The sequence below is a fragment of the Capsicum annuum genome, chromosome 8 (genome assembly GCF_002878395.1).
Source record: "Capsicum annuum cultivar UCD-10X-F1 chromosome 8, UCD10Xv1.1, whole genome shotgun sequence".
NCBI classification, from domain to species: Eukaryota; Viridiplantae; Streptophyta; class Magnoliopsida; order Solanales; family Solanaceae; genus Capsicum; species Capsicum annuum.
In genome coordinates, this window is record NC_061118.1 from 172,994,575 (window position 1) to 173,010,182 (window position 15,608).

The following is a 15,608-nucleotide window of genomic DNA, read 5'->3' on the forward strand; positions in this document are numbered from 1 at the left end:
GAAGTAATAAAAACTTCATCGTTAACTGAGTGAACCTTAACTTGTGATGAAGATTTTATGTCTTCTAATCACTAGTTAAATTCAAGAGGAGTAAAAAGCCTAATCTTTAATCTCAAAAAACAAGCAATACAGATTCTTGTTAAATTATTCCTTAAGATTGTTATCTTCCACAATACAGGTACGTAGAATTTGTATAACAGAACAACAACTTCAACTCGAGTTCAAGTATGAATAAGAACACAATGAAGTATTAAATACCCTCAACACAAGATCAAAAAGACCTTTCCAAGAGGCGTATTTATTTTTCAGAAAATAAAGATAAAACAGAAATGATTAAGGCCAAGTCGTTCGAATTCACGGACTTTCCTTAAGAAATAATTCCCCTCACTATACCCGAGGTTATGGAATCTTCTTCCAAGGATAAAATATCCTTAAATCCGACTATAGCGGTACCTCAAATAGTCGGATTCTTCGAACACACTCACGGTTAGAATGATCAGACTTAGAGTATTTTTTTAAGACAAGAAGAAGAAGTTTTGTAATCTGAAAATTTCTGTATTTTCTACCTCTAACCTGTGGATGAAAACCAGGTTATTTATAGCCACAAGATGCCTTTTTAGAAAGGAGGCAATGGTTCACTCCAAAAGTTGCACCTTTGCTGTAAATTCATGTCTGTTCATTAAAGATTGCATCCTTTCCTGAACAGTCATATCTTTTCATGAATCAGTGTGTCTTTTGCTGAATGGTTGCATCTGTTTATTCAACCAGTGCATCAGTTCAGTTAAGTAACAGAAAATAGTGCACCAGTTCTAAAGCAATGCAACATTTCCGAAGCAGTGCAACTGTTCTGCGTCACTGTTCACGTAAAACAGTAGCATCGCGTCACTGTTACTGCATGTAAATGGAGGATTAAAACTCAGAAATATTTCCTGCGTTTTTCATCATCGATCGATCATTTGCCAAATCCAAATCCAAATCCAAATCCGAAGTCGAGCGAGCAACGACGACAACGGCGCGAGGCATCTCTATTTCCTTGCCTCACTTACCATGTGGAGTAAATATTTCACAATATAAACCAATGTGGGAGAAAGAGTAAGCTTTCCAAATTAGTCGACACTTTTCAATTTGGTGTCTCCTTTTCCTCCACCATTTCTTCTCCATTTCTCATTCACACTTCTATAAACCCAACAGATTCCACTTCTCGATAGCTCTTCAAAATTGTTGCAATTCTCTCTTGAAAATTTCCTTGCTATTGCATGTTATCTTCAAATTGATCAGTAACTGTTCTAGAATTTTGTGTTTTTTAAGTCGGTTCATTTTTGCTTCTTTTTTGCTCCAGTTAGTAACTGTTAGGAAAACTGAATGTATATCTATGTTTGTACTTAAGTTGTTAATACCATTTTGCGTGCCAATTATGATTAGTCCTTTTTCTGTTTTGCTTTTCATAATTTGTTTTCTTAATTTGTATATATCTGTATCCAGAATCTCTGAGACGAAGCTGCTGATTTGGGTTTCTTTTCGATTTCAATAATTTTCCAAGCGTTGGAAGTTTCTGGTGAAGTTTAATTAATTGATTTACCAAAATGGGAGTATTCAATTTCACTCTGATTCCTATTCTAGATGACGACCGGCATCCTCCTTCAGCTATTCAAAAACTTGGTAATATTTTCTTCTCCTTTCTGTTTCGTTATAGTTCTCTTGATGGGTCGAATTTGGTGTGATGGTCATTTAATCCCAGTGTGATTGGAAACAACCTCTCTATCTTCATAGGTAGGGGTAAGTCTGCGAACATGCCACCCTCCCCAACTTCACTTGTGAGAGATTACGCAGGGTATGTTGTTGTTGTTTAGTTCAAGTATTATTGAAAATAGCCTCTCTACCTTCACAGTGTAGGGGTGTAAGGCTGCATACACACCACCCCCGTCTAACCATTTGTGGGATTACATTGGTTGTGGCGTTATCAGAAATAACCTCTCCAACTTCTTCACAGAGTGGTAAAGACTGCGTACACAACACCTTCTTCAAACCATTTGTGGGATTACTCTGGTTATGTTGTTGGTTTAGTCCAAGTGTTTTAGTCTGTTCACTTTCTTTTGCTTTCCAAAATCTGCTTTTTTGTGCATTGATTGTATTTCTTCCATGAAGATAAGAGTTGACGTACTATTTGAGTAGCATTTGTGTTTTAATTAGTTCATTTTGGCTTCTTCTCTATGCTGTTTTAACTGTCTGAAAATTTGAGCGCATATTTCTTTCTGATTGCCATTTTCTGCCGTCTAAATTACAATTAGATCCCAGAAAGATAGGTATAAGGTCTGCATACACCCGCCCGCCTCAGACCCAATTTGTGGGAGTATACTTGGTATGTTGTTGTAACTTATGATTAGTCCATTTTTTCTTTTCAAAAACTGGTTTTATCGTGTATTGATTGTAATTCTTCATTGAAGATAAGGGTGGATGTAGTATTTGAGAAGCATTTATCTTTTAATCATTTTTCTTTTGCATAGTTCTACTCTTGTTCCAATTCATTTTATATGACGTTATATGACTTGACACATAATTTAAATAAAAAAAAGGAAAAATTTAAGTGCATATTGGAAGTACATTAGACTTGTCGTCTTAAATATGATATTTATATGCCTATAAGAACATGGCAATAAGCGGAAAATAAGTTCAAACTAATATTAGTTTAGGATCAAACTTAAAAGGGGATAGAATAGTGTAAAATGAAAAAGAGGATATAATAACTACTACTTATTTAAGATCTTGAAATGGGTATAACTCTGTTTTTACTGTTTGGAAAATTGGGTATAGTTCTCTCTTCTTTTTTCTGCTTCGTAAGTTGTATATTTGATAGCATTTTTGTCTGGACCATTAAGTTGGATTTCGAGATGTATATTTATATTGTAATAGCAAATCACTGTCGCAAAATACTACTCTTGTTCCATTCAATTGATGTGACGTTATTTGAGTCGACCTGTAGTTTAAAAGCCAAAAATGAAAACTTACTAAAAGTACTTTAGACTTGCCTATATGCCTATGAGTGTTTTTGATAAAACGCAAAATGAGAAGTTCAAACTGAAGATTTTTGCAAAGTGGTCATCCTTATAGAAACAAACTAGAAAAGGACTAATTAGTGGAATACTATAACAACAATTGGTTTATGATCTTTAATTCGCCTCTGCTTGAGAATTTGTTTTCATTTAAAACTTGTCATTTGTCATTTAAGTTCGAATATTTGATCTTGCGTATACCCCACCCTCCCCGAACCCCAATTATGGGAACACACTGTGTATATATGTACTATAGATATAGATTTGCAGGATGCACAATAGGGTTACAATGGATCTGCTGCAACTATAGTTGTTTACATTAGTTAGAAATCAAGTTGGAAAAATAAAAATTTGCTTTGGCTGGCTTAACAAGTTAAATTCATGTCAACAGATTTGAGAATGAGATTGTTGTTGCTGTTGGAAAATGAGAACCTGCTTAAGTGATGTCTGAATATGGCTTTAAGTAAGCTCTCTGGTTTTGCACTTTATGAATGTATGTTGAGAGTGCATTCTTCAAATCATTAACAATTTCAACAGTGATATACTGCTATGCTTTAAATTTCTAAAATGTTATCTTCGTGGATGAGTATGCATCTTATTTTGACAACGTTGACCCATTGGAACAATATAAAAAATGAACAGACAAGCAGGATGGTAATCTCAATAGCAAGTCTGGGCATATAGCTTTGAGCAATGATCCGTGCTCACAAAGAGTAGAGGGAGTCTTTGTCGTTAGTGATTCTGTTGATTGGAGCAGGGACATCCAGGTGTTCTTCTTTATAATCTAATAGGATTTAACTTGCTTTTACCTGGCAGCTTCTTGCCAAAGTTGTATGTAAAGAAACAATCAGTGATTGACATTTCCATGCAATACTTTTCTCATCATGCTTTTTTTTTCTTGTCTCCTTTTTCTTTTCTTTTTCTGGTTTAGAGTTGGGGTTAGAGTGCACTCATTGATGATCTTTCTCATGTAATATACATATTTTATCACAATTAATATCTTTTGGGCGATGGAGGGATCAAATACTATTGTGGATTTGTTGGTAGCTTGAATACAATACTTTATTGCTTGGTGTTGCCTTGCAACTAAATGAAGCATGTAAGCTTAATGCAATTTTAGCTTTAGTGTTTTCCCTAGGGAGGTGCTTTGGAGATGCTTGGAGGTGAGGGGAGTACCGCTGGCATATATCAGAGCAATCAAGGATATGTATGATGGAGCGAAAACTAAGGTGAGGACGGCGGGAGGAGACTCAGAACATTTCACGGTCCGGACAGGGTTGCATCAGGGATCTACTCTTAGTCCCTTTTTGTTTGCAGTAGTAATGGATGTGTTGACGCGGCGTATTCAAGGGGAGGTGCCGTGGTGTATGCTTTTTGCAGACGATGTAGTTCTGATAGCTGAGACCCGAGAGGGTGTGAGCGACAAATTAGAGGTGTGGAGGCAAACCCTTGAGTCTAAAGGGTTCAGGGTGAGCAGAAGCAAGACAGAGTATGTGGAATGCAAGTTTAATGACATGAGGAGGGAGAACGAGGTAGTAGTGAAGCTGGAATCACAGGAGGTAGGTAAGAGGGAGAGTTTCAAGTATCTCGGGTCCGTGATCCAGAGTAACGGTGAGATTGATGAGGATGTCTCGCACCGTATTGGGGCGGGATGGATGAAGTGGAAGCTCGCGTCGGGGGTGCTGTGTGATAAGAAGGTGCCGCCCAAGCTTAAAGGCAAATTCTACAGGGCGGTAGTCCGTCTGGCCATGTTGTATGGAGCGGAGTGTTGGCCAGTGAAGAACTCCCACATCCAAAAGATGAGGGTGGCAGAAATGCGGATGTTGCGCTGGATGTGTGGGTTGACTAGAGGGGATAGAGTTCGGAATGAGAACATCCGGGAGAAGGTTGGTGTGACACCAGTGGAGTGCAAGATGCGGGAAGCCCGATTGAGATGGTTCGGACACGTGAAGAGGAGGGGCATGAATGCCCCGGTCCGTAGGTGTGAGAGGCTAGCGTTGGATGGGTTTAAGCGGGGTAGGGGTAGACCGAAGAAGTACTGGGGTGAGGTGATTAGGCGAGACATGGAGCAGTTACAGCTCACCGAGGACATGACCCTAGATAGGAAGGTCTGGAGGACGCGAATCAGGGCAGAGGACTAGGGCCAGCCTGAGTCGCTAGTGTAGGGAACTACTTGGTGGGGGTTTATTCATGTTAGGAGTCCGTGTCCCATGTTTTATTATGGATCTGTGTGTTTTCCTTTGTTTTAGATTACTTATGGGTGCCGTATTTATGTTATGTAATTTTGTAACCTTGTGCTGTGCTTTACTATGTGTTTGCGTGGTACCGCGTGTCGTGAGCCGGGGGTCTATCGGAAACAGCATTTCTACTTCTTCAGAGGTAGAGGTATGGACTGCGTACATCCTACCCCCCAGACCCCACCAGGTGGGAATACACTGGGTTTGTTGTTGTTGTTGTTCCTTTGTTCTTGATTGTCCTTTCACCATCAAAAATAACTATGCAAAGCATTCAAAATGACGATTACTTTCAAAATTTAAATGTTGGGCCCGTGCGAGCACGGGCAATAACTATCTAGTTATTACTACTATATAGAAAGCTGACTACATGGACGACCAAGGGTAATATAGTAAATTCACACTAATAAATATCCTATATTCATTCATGACTCTAGAACATCGTCTTGCTCATATTCATTCCAAACAAACAACAATGTACTCTTTCAATCTTCTTCCAAAGTGTTCGCTCTTCTTCGGACTCCTTCAAAATTTCAGTTTGCCTAAATTTTTTCCACATCTCTTTCAGCTTTTCAATTCATGGTTGAAAATGTTGTTTCGTACATGCGGTAGAATATGGTTAGGACTATTGCGATGGATGGTACTGAAGGATTAGTTCATGGTCAACGTGTGCTTAATACTGGGCCTCCTATTACTGTGAGTAATCAGAATTCCTTGATTCCTTTTCTTCTTCAGATTCAAATTTATGGGTTTCTGTATGAAAGTTGCATTTGTGCGATTGAAATTTGCATTTTTTACTTTGTGGAGCTGTATATATATTACATTGACTGAAAATGATTTCAGATATGCATGTACGAGATCTATAGTTTTATTATATTATAGTCCTTAGAACTGCAATTTGGTTGAATCATCTTTGCTACAGATGTTTGTTTAGGATGAGTAAGTCAAAGATCAATTGATGTTTGCTTAGGATATGTAAATCAATGATCAATCGATCACATTTCAATCCCAAATTAGTTGGGGTATTAATTTACCTTCCATTGGGCATATTGCAACTGAACAACTTTCAATATATTAGGAGGACTATACCACAAAAGTCGGGATAAGGTCTGCGTACATACGGTCTCCTAGACCCGACATGTGGAACTACAGTGGGAATGTTGTTGTTCAATACAAATGAAAATATTTGCCAAAACAAAAGTGTCAGTGATAACCAAAAGTTGATATTTTCTTAGTACCGCAGTGTTGTGTACTTGTAAATGTATATATAATATGTGCCTTTGAATTCTCTATGTGAAAGAAAATTTTTGCTGCATAAAACTAATACCTATCCTTGTGATTTGATGTGAGAGTTTTGAAAAAAATAGTACCTTTGAAGTGGAAAGTGGCGGCTAATACTCAGGGTGTTGAGCAATATTATCGTTGCTCATAATTTAGTGTACAGTTTGAAAGAACTTGGTACCATTAAGCTGTAGTAGTTTACTACCTCGGGAGTGAATCACTCATGTTTGTTTGGGATCTCCAGAAGACATCGATCACTCATGTTTTCCTCTTTTTTTTTCTGCTTTGGCTTCTTTTTGACGGCATCTTCTGATTCATTTTGTCTTTAGTAACTTCATTTTGGCTGCCATCTGTTTTGTACAAGTTTTCCTTGTTTAACAGATTGTGTCACTTAGTTGAGCATGGGCTTATTTAATTTATTTTGAGCTTGATGGTTTTCCCTTCTTGTGATGACAGGTTCCTGTCGGTAGATCCCTGCATACTTGGCCGTATTACGAATGTCATTGGAGAGACAATTGATGAGAGAGGCCCAATTAGTAAGTCATAATTGCTGTGGATACTGTATATTCTAATTTATTCGCGGGACATTATCAAAATAAATCTATTTTATCCATGAGAATATCTCTAATATTGCATCTTAATCTGTAAAATGGTTGCAGCAACCGATCACTTTTTGCCAATCCATTATGAAGCTCCTGCCTTTGTAGAGCAAGCCAGTGAACAACAAATTCTTGTAACTGGTATTAAGGTACTTCCATCAGTTCTTATTGTCTTGGGTGGTATATTTTTGTACTCTATCCGGAATGCTGCATTCACTACTAATTTCTCTGGTATTACTTTTTATTAGACTTAGTAATGATGACTCTATCATTTTTGTGCTTTAGGTTAGGTTGTTGATCTTCTTGGTCCATACCAAAGAGGAGGAAAAATTGGGCTGTGTGGTGGTGCTGGTGTCGGTAAAACTCTGCTTATTATGGAACTGATTAACAATGTCGCAAAAGCACATGGTTGGGTTGCTTGACTCTACAGGTGATTTCTCTGTCTTTGCTGGTGTTGGTGAGCGTAATCAAGAGGGTAATGATTTGCACTGAGAAATGATCTCATATTCATTCCAAACAAACAACAATGTACTCTTTCAATCTTCTTCCAAAGTGCTCGCTCTTCTTCGGACTCCTTCAAAATTTCAGATTTGCCTAAATTTTTTCCACACCTCTTTCAGCTTTTCAATTCGTGGTTGAATAAATGTTGTTTCGTAGTTTTGTTTCTGATATTTTATAGCATTTGGAGAACAATCTACAGCCAATTCACTTTGTTCTTTCAATGACCATTGATCTTTGTTCTGATATGTTATGCTCTATGGACTGATTTTACCTTTTGATAGTGACCACGGGTTTAGCAGCCTACATGTATTACTGTTTAGAGTGGGTTAGAATTCCACTTTGGTTGGGGAATGGACTGGTGGTTTGCTTACTGAGACTTGGGCAATCCTCCTCTCATGAGCTAGTTTTTGGGATTGAATTAAGCCAAGTTTCCATATCTTACCACTCCACTAAATGGATGTGTAAAGGATATCAACCATTTTACTGCTCAAAATAAATGTTGTTTAAACTATTGATTGAACATGGTGCATTGTGGAATCATCTGATTGAAAAATACGCAGACCCTTACATCATGTCAATGTCTCCTCTCTCTTTCTCTCTACATCTCTAACAATATATTGTGCTTACTGGAAAAGAGGAGGCTATGAATTTTGTGGCAGTTGGGAAGAAAAGAAAAGTGTTAGTAACAAGCAACATACATTTTTATATTTCTGAGAAAAATAGTTCTTTGTTGTTCCTCTTCTTTCTCCACACCCCACGGAAAAAGCCCATGGCTTTTCTGGAATTTGTTTGTCCTGTTAAAAGGACACTGCTCCTGTAACTCTTTTGGAATATATACTGTAAGTTGGGTTGTTGAGACAGATATTGGTCCCTTCAATTTTTATAAATGGGAGGTTTTCAACTGTGAATTAAGTCTAGAGACTAAGAAGGATATTGTGAAAATTTAGAGTAATTAATTCTTCAAACATGAAAATGCTACTGAATGTTGCCTTAGATCTTAAGTGTGACTTCAGAATTCACTTTACAAGATTGAATCCACTTTGCAAGACTTCATTGAATTATGTAGGAGTATCTCTTTACTTCCCGAATGATATGGCCATATGTTACTTGTTTTTATGATTTCACAACAACAACGGACTTACACCTATTTTTTCTCTAATATGGCTCCGTTGAGCAGGTCCTAATGCAGACAAAGCTAAGGAACAATTCAAAATTTTGAAATATGTGATAGGGGCGTTCATGCTCCGACGAACTAAATCTCAGCTTATCGAGTCGGGGATTCTGGTGTTGCCACCTCTTACTGAGATTACTGTGTAAGTTCATCTTTCGCTCATTTGGAAAATGACATATGATTGCAGAAATTTCACTAGAGCTGGTAGAGGATATGATAGCTTTAGATGTCTGTCAACGATATATCATGTAGTTTTCTTGTACTTGCTTTTGTGAAGTGTTGCTAATATATAAGTAATTTTAGCTCTACGATGACACTATTAGTGGCCCTGCAAAAGAAGGTATATATGTCCATATTAAGGAAGGAGTTAGCTGCTAACACTTGCTTCTGGAGCACCCAATACTCGGTCATTGCAGAATATTGTATATACCTATCTTTTTGGCCAAGGAATTTCTCATTTTGGGTTTGATGGCTTAGAGATTGATGATTAACTTGTTCTTATCTTGTGGTAAATTTTGAATGAACTTTTTTGTATCAATAGAAAAGTACAACTAGAGGTTTCCTATTATGCATTATAAGTGGCTATAGAAAGCTTCTGAGGGTTATGAATACTCTTTAATGAGATATTGACATTTGATAGATAAGCTTTACGTTGAATTGGTGGTCTCGAGTTTACTACATCCTGAGAAGTTAGAGAAGCTATAAAGCTTCTTTTTTAGGTTGACTACATGTTAAATCCTTGCCAGGATTATTAGCAGGTATGAAATAAATGAAGCTGAGTTGATAACTGGAGGTAAGAATTAAGCTATGAGTCTTGGTTCTGGCCAAGAGGATGTTCAATTAGTAACCCATAAACAATACATATGGAACAGTTACACGTGGCATGTTTTTGTTTACAATAGCTTGTCACACTTCGGAGTTGTTGACATGTTACTTGTAAAAGAATTGGGTTATACTCGTGTAAAATATTTAGTTTTTAGGAGTAATTTTGCATCCTTCCTAAGTTGAATGATTCTTAGTTGATACTGAATCTGAAAGTGCAGAAATACTAGAGTGAAAAACCAGCAAATAGAGAGACAGAAGATTGTCATGTAATTATGAACTGACTTCTAATGTTTGTCCCTCCCTTATAGCTAAGGATTACTTTTCATCTTATCTAATCATTGACATTCTAGCTGTTCTTCCGCTCCCACAGGTTTGTCTCTAATTGCATTATGCTTCAAAGACAATATGTTTGATATATATTCAGTTAGATTAAAGACAGTATGATATATATTTGACATGTATACTTACCCTTATGTTGGTACAGATTGTACTCTTTATCATCGCTCCTAACATGAATCGACCCCAAAAGAGCAGTTGGAGATTGTTATTTCGGCACAATGGATTCCAACAGGCTTTTTTACTGAAACAGCGTTGGCTGGAGCTGCTCTCATTTTATTCCAACTCATGATTGTTAGTAATGTATGTCTTATTATATCACTTATATCATATATCAATTGTTCTTTGGTTTATGGTCAAGAATAGATAGACGTTCCTTATCTGTATTGAGCAAAAATATGACATCCTTGTGAGACCAATAGAATGAGTTATGTTGGAAGTGGACGAACTTGTCAGGTTTAATGAAAATACTTACTCTATAACTTTACGTAAGTAAAAAATTACCATGTAACTGTTGGTTATTTCAAATCATTGGTCATACGTCGATTTTAAAGAAGAGAAGAAGAGATTATCTACTGGAGTACTATTTAATAATCTATGAATTGCATAGAATTGATAAGTATGCTTGCATGTTCAATTCCACTAATTAAGATACTGATTTCCCAACTATACCGTAGATCAGTACAGTTGTATGCATATAGTATGTTCTTTCTTTCTCACATGTATAATGAATGATATGCACAAACGTCTGACCTCAGCTACTTGGAGCCTATTTGTATTTATTTGTTCACAGTGGAACGACAATATGACTGCTGGTTCAAATTATGTAACCTACTTATGATGTGGACGGACACAAGGGGAAGCAAACACGCAATTTCTAAATTCTTCTTGTCCTCCCTGAACGCACGCGTAAAAGAGAATTGACTTTGATTTTGGGATATTTACATTTGGAATCATTTCCATCAATCAAATACTGTTACGTCTTCATTTTATACTACTATGTTGTTATAAGCATATGGGTTTGCATCCCCATTTCAGTACACACTAACCTCCATAGCATTGAAGTATACAATTGTTCAATTTCAAAATTGGATTCTAAAACCTGAAAATTAGAAGTGCATGATTGTTGGAATAAAGGTCAAAAAAAAATATTCTCACTGGGCTAGTGCTTAAATAATTCTGTTGAGAACTAGAACTTAGTCATACATGCTTTGGAAACTACTCTCTGAGTGAAAAGACAAGGATTGATGAAGTCCACATGTTTTTGTTTTTTTTAATTGTTAATATTCATTTCTAGATTAATGATTAATTTAGAGGTGACAAATGGGTGGATTGGGCTGAAGTTGCGCGGGTCAAGATGGGCTGAACAAATAATTGTGCTAATGTCCTACTCTGCTCAAATGCATTTGGATCAAGATGGGCTAAATTATGGGTCATGAGTTAAAACCCAATACGCCCAAATGCAAGTTTAATCAAATTGAAAATGTCAGCAAATTTTTTTATCTTTTTGTTTTCTTTTTATTTTTAATTTTTTTTTTCCTTTTTTCTTTTTTTTTTTCGTTTTTAATCTAATTCTTGTTTTTATTACTTTTTTTTTGCGACATTTTTTTTATTTTTATTTTCTCTGCTTCATTTTTTTCCTTTTTTGACATTTTTTCTCCTTTTTTTCAGTTTTTGGTAATTTCTTCTTCTTTTCTCTCGTCTTTTTATTGTTGTTTTCATATTTTATATTTTATATATTTTTTGAATTTTATATTTAATTGTGTCATATATATTTCTAACAAATTTATTATTTATATTTGAATATTTTAGCCACGAATATAATTTAGCATTTGTATTTGTATACAAGTAGTTATAAGGAATAATTATATTTATTTGAGTCTAAAATATTTAATATGCAATATATCATTCAATGCAAATGTATTGTTAGTATTTGTATGTCAAGTTTATCATTTGCATTTCTATAAAAATAAGTGTCATTTTTATGTGTATGGTTCAAGTTGTATAAATATGTATCATTTGATACAAATGTAAACGTTGTATTTGTATAGTTTAACATTTTATTTTTGTAATTTATCATTTATATTTGTATTGTTCAATTTGTATTAATAAAAGAAAAAATTACCTAAAACCACAACATAACTATCCAAACTTTTAAAAATTTCCCCACTTCTTAAAAATTACTTAAATCTCAACATTTCACATTTTTTTACTATTTCTGAGATACAAGTTAACCCTACATGTATCTAATATATGTATCTGCTGTGATACAAGTTAACCCTACATGTATCTAATATATGTATCTACTGTGATGCAAGTTAATCACATTAGATACATGTATCAGCAGTATGTATCTAATGTTGTTAACTTGTATCATCAAAGGTCAAATGTTGGGATTTTAGGAGATTTTGAAAGATATTGGGATTTTTAGTAATTAATGGTAAACATGTCGGTATATATGTAAAATTTACTTAATAAAATGCAATTCATATCAATGAAGCTAAATCGTATTAAATATAAATAATGGTGAGAACTATAAAATACAAATCTAAGTGTGAACTATAAAATACAAATATAAACACAAGCGTGAACTATAAAATGCAAGCACAATCGAATCAACAAATACAAAAATATAAATGATGGTGTGAACTATAAAATACAAATACAAGTAGAATTATAAAATGCAATTATAAATGTCAACTATAAAATATAAATATAAATACAAGAGTGAATTAAAAAATACAAATGCAATTGTATCAATATATTCAAAATTATAAATGATAGTACAAATACAAATACGAAAAATCACTGTGGTATTTTCCTTACCAATCATAATTTGTGCTCCACATAGCTATATTTTTAAAAAATATAAATAAAATAAAAATTTTAAAAAAAGAGAAATAAAAAATTCAAAAAAGAAAGAAATACAAGCTATAGATAGAATAGAGAAAAGAAAATTAAAAAAATGAAAAAATAAAAATAAAAAAAAAAAAATGATGGTGAATATAAAACAGAATTAAAAAAATGAAAAAAAAAAAAAGAAAGATGTTATAAATATATCATATATAGTGAATGTCTACTTTACCATATATAGTGAATACCTATTTTACCATATATTGTGTATGTCTATTTATGGAAAAGTTACAAACCCAAGGTTAGTTTTCCCCTATAAATAAAGGGGTTTTGCTTCCTTGTAATCATCCATCAAGAGAATCCTTCAAGAGAAGAAATAAGAATTACTCTCTCTATTCTCTCTACTCTTTCTCTTTATTTTTTATTATTTTATAATACATTATCAGCACGAGCCTCTAGCCAAAGCAAAACTATTACTATTTTCTTTGTGAAAACCAACAAGTTGTTCAGTGAAAAAAAAAAAAACATTGAGGCAAAACGATGATAATAATGACCAGGTAAGTATATTGAATTACTATGAAACTTATGTTATGGCAATAACATATCATTAATGATAAAGAGGACCAGAGTGTATATACGGTCTATTGTTATTTCTTTAAGTAATTTTTAAATTATGTTACACTTTAAGAACGAGGTTGTTAGTAATATTTCATATTTTCAACACTAATTAATTTATTAACCATCAAAAGTTATTTGGTCAAACTTGCTAAAAGTTTATATATTTTATGTTATTGGATAATTAGCTTTTGAACGTATATTTGGCTATTATATTGTTGAATGACTGTAAGACGGTGAATTTGAATTTCATCGCATCAAGAGAGTAAGATATGCATGGTTCAATTCTCATCGATTCATGCCTAAAACGCCTATATATGAATAAAACATTAAATTTGAATCTCAATACACCCTATTGATGATATTGTGATGGCTAAGGCAAAATAATAGGTGTTTAATGAAAAGTCATTAAATTCAACCCATTGAATATGCTCCATTCCATGAAGTGAATGTGGTAGCAATATATGATAAGTCTGAAATATGACAACTTACTTCATTCTTGAGATGTATGTGGCAGCAGTGCATAAAATGTCTGAAAGAAGACAAGTGATTGAATGCACGAATATAAGCGTGAAGGGACAATATGATAATGATTATCAAAAGTGATGATATTTTCACCCATATATTATGATCATAAGACATGTTAGAGAAAAATTCTCTACATCATATGTATGCCTTGATGTGCTCCTGAAGTAGCAATATCATGAAAGAGGTTATAGGCTATCATAATTTGATACGCTTAAGGCATGATTATATTTCATTCCTGGGAATGAGAAGCTTATTAATGCAAACATGCACTTGATTGTGATGGTATCACAACCCACCTCCAAAAGAGGCTGAATAATTGAGAAAAGTTATTTTTAAATCTACTTCTAAAGTAGTAAACCTGAAATTTATTTCTATAATAGTAAATTTGAAATTCACTAAAGCAAATACACATATCATGGTAAACTTTGAGTTTACTAGATTAAAAGTTCATAAGTTGACAAGAACGATTACGATATCTCGAAGATGTGCATACTGAGTATTGAACATATGAAGAATTGAAAATTTCTTCATGAACTTTAATGTTGCTTGTTCTCATGATAAGTTGGTTGGACCAACTAATTTTGGGATTGGATCCCTCAAAATCTGAAAAGAATAAAAGGTGAATAAGGGCCCGTTCACCTATCATGTGATATCTTGAAAAGATGCATCAATAAGATGATCACATGTACATTCATTGTCAACCTAAAGTTTGACATTCATAAAGTTGTTTGCTCAATAAAATTGAGTTAAGAACATAATTTTCAGATTGTACAATCAAGAAAGTTATCTTGATGATGATGGTTTGACATTGAATGCCTTCGATAAATAGCTAAACCATCGCTAATGAGAACAAAGCTTCATGTGTTGGTCTGAAATATGATATGTTGCATACAATAACACTTGTATGCATTGGACCAATAAATTATGATTATTTCTTCCCCCTCAATTGGTTCAAAGTCATGAACCAATTATTCCATTTAATAATTTTGATGTGCGGTATACGATTAATGAATATATCATGATTCACAAAGATGGATTCCTCAAAGAATATGGAGGATGCATGTTAGTTTTCCTAACATAAGGGGGAGATTATAAACGCTATGAAATATGTTAGGAATTATTACCAGATCCTCATCCAAAATATAATTCAAGTCAAATGCCGAAAGCATCTCATATTAAGCGCAAGTGCTCTTATTTTGTGTTCCTAAAGGACAAAGTTTATGCATGCGTAAAGCGTGGTAGACTAATCGATTCCAAATGAAATAGTCCTTGAAAAAAATAAGGAGCAAATAATCATAATAAGAAGGTAATGAGCTCTTGATGAGCCTACGACATAACACTTCATGAAATCTTATAAGAGGTTCATTTACCTGAAAATAATAAAGTGGTGAGATCTCAAAATATTATGTCGCATTGTGAATCAATACGAAATGATATATCATCAACATCTTTGACACAATATTGTGAAACATTACAAGAATCTGAATTCTACATTTATTTAAGCATGCTGACGTAGAAACATTTATCAAGTGACATGAAATGGTGCATTTTGGTAAGTGAAAACTTATTTGATTTGTAGTCCAGACACTTGAAGATGTCACACATAAAATGTTGA

At 34.3% G+C, this 15,608-nt stretch overlaps 1 protein-coding gene across 7 annotated transcripts; it reads left to right on the forward strand.

Moving 5' to 3' along the window:
• The first annotated feature begins 363 nt into the window (after positions 1 to 363).
• Positions 364 to 10,566, forward strand: LOC107840619 (ATP synthase subunit beta, mitochondrial-like). Of its 7 annotated transcripts, XR_007043844.1 has the most exons (10): positions 364 to 1,659; positions 2,289 to 2,359; positions 3,442 to 3,513; positions 3,693 to 3,817; positions 5,853 to 5,980; positions 7,022 to 7,101; positions 7,225 to 7,313; positions 7,450 to 7,594; positions 8,843 to 8,978; positions 10,146 to 10,566. XR_007043844.1 is itself a non-coding variant. In XM_047395258.1 (6 exons), the coding sequence occupies exons 1-4, from the start codon at positions 5,943 to 5,945 to the stop codon at positions 7,584 to 7,586; spliced, it is 339 nt and encodes a 112-aa protein (XP_047251214.1). In that variant the 5' UTR covers positions 5,754 to 5,942; the 3' UTR covers positions 7,587 to 7,594; positions 8,843 to 8,978; positions 10,146 to 10,566. The 7 variants fall into 7 exon arrangements, 1 of the variants encoding a protein (XP_047251214.1); XR_007043846.1 differs by lacking the exon at positions 3,693 to 3,817 and having other exon boundaries at positions 365 to 1,659; XR_007043843.1 differs by lacking the exon at positions 2,289 to 2,359 and having other exon boundaries at positions 366 to 1,659.
• Positions 10,567 to 15,608: the final 5,042 nt, after the last annotated feature.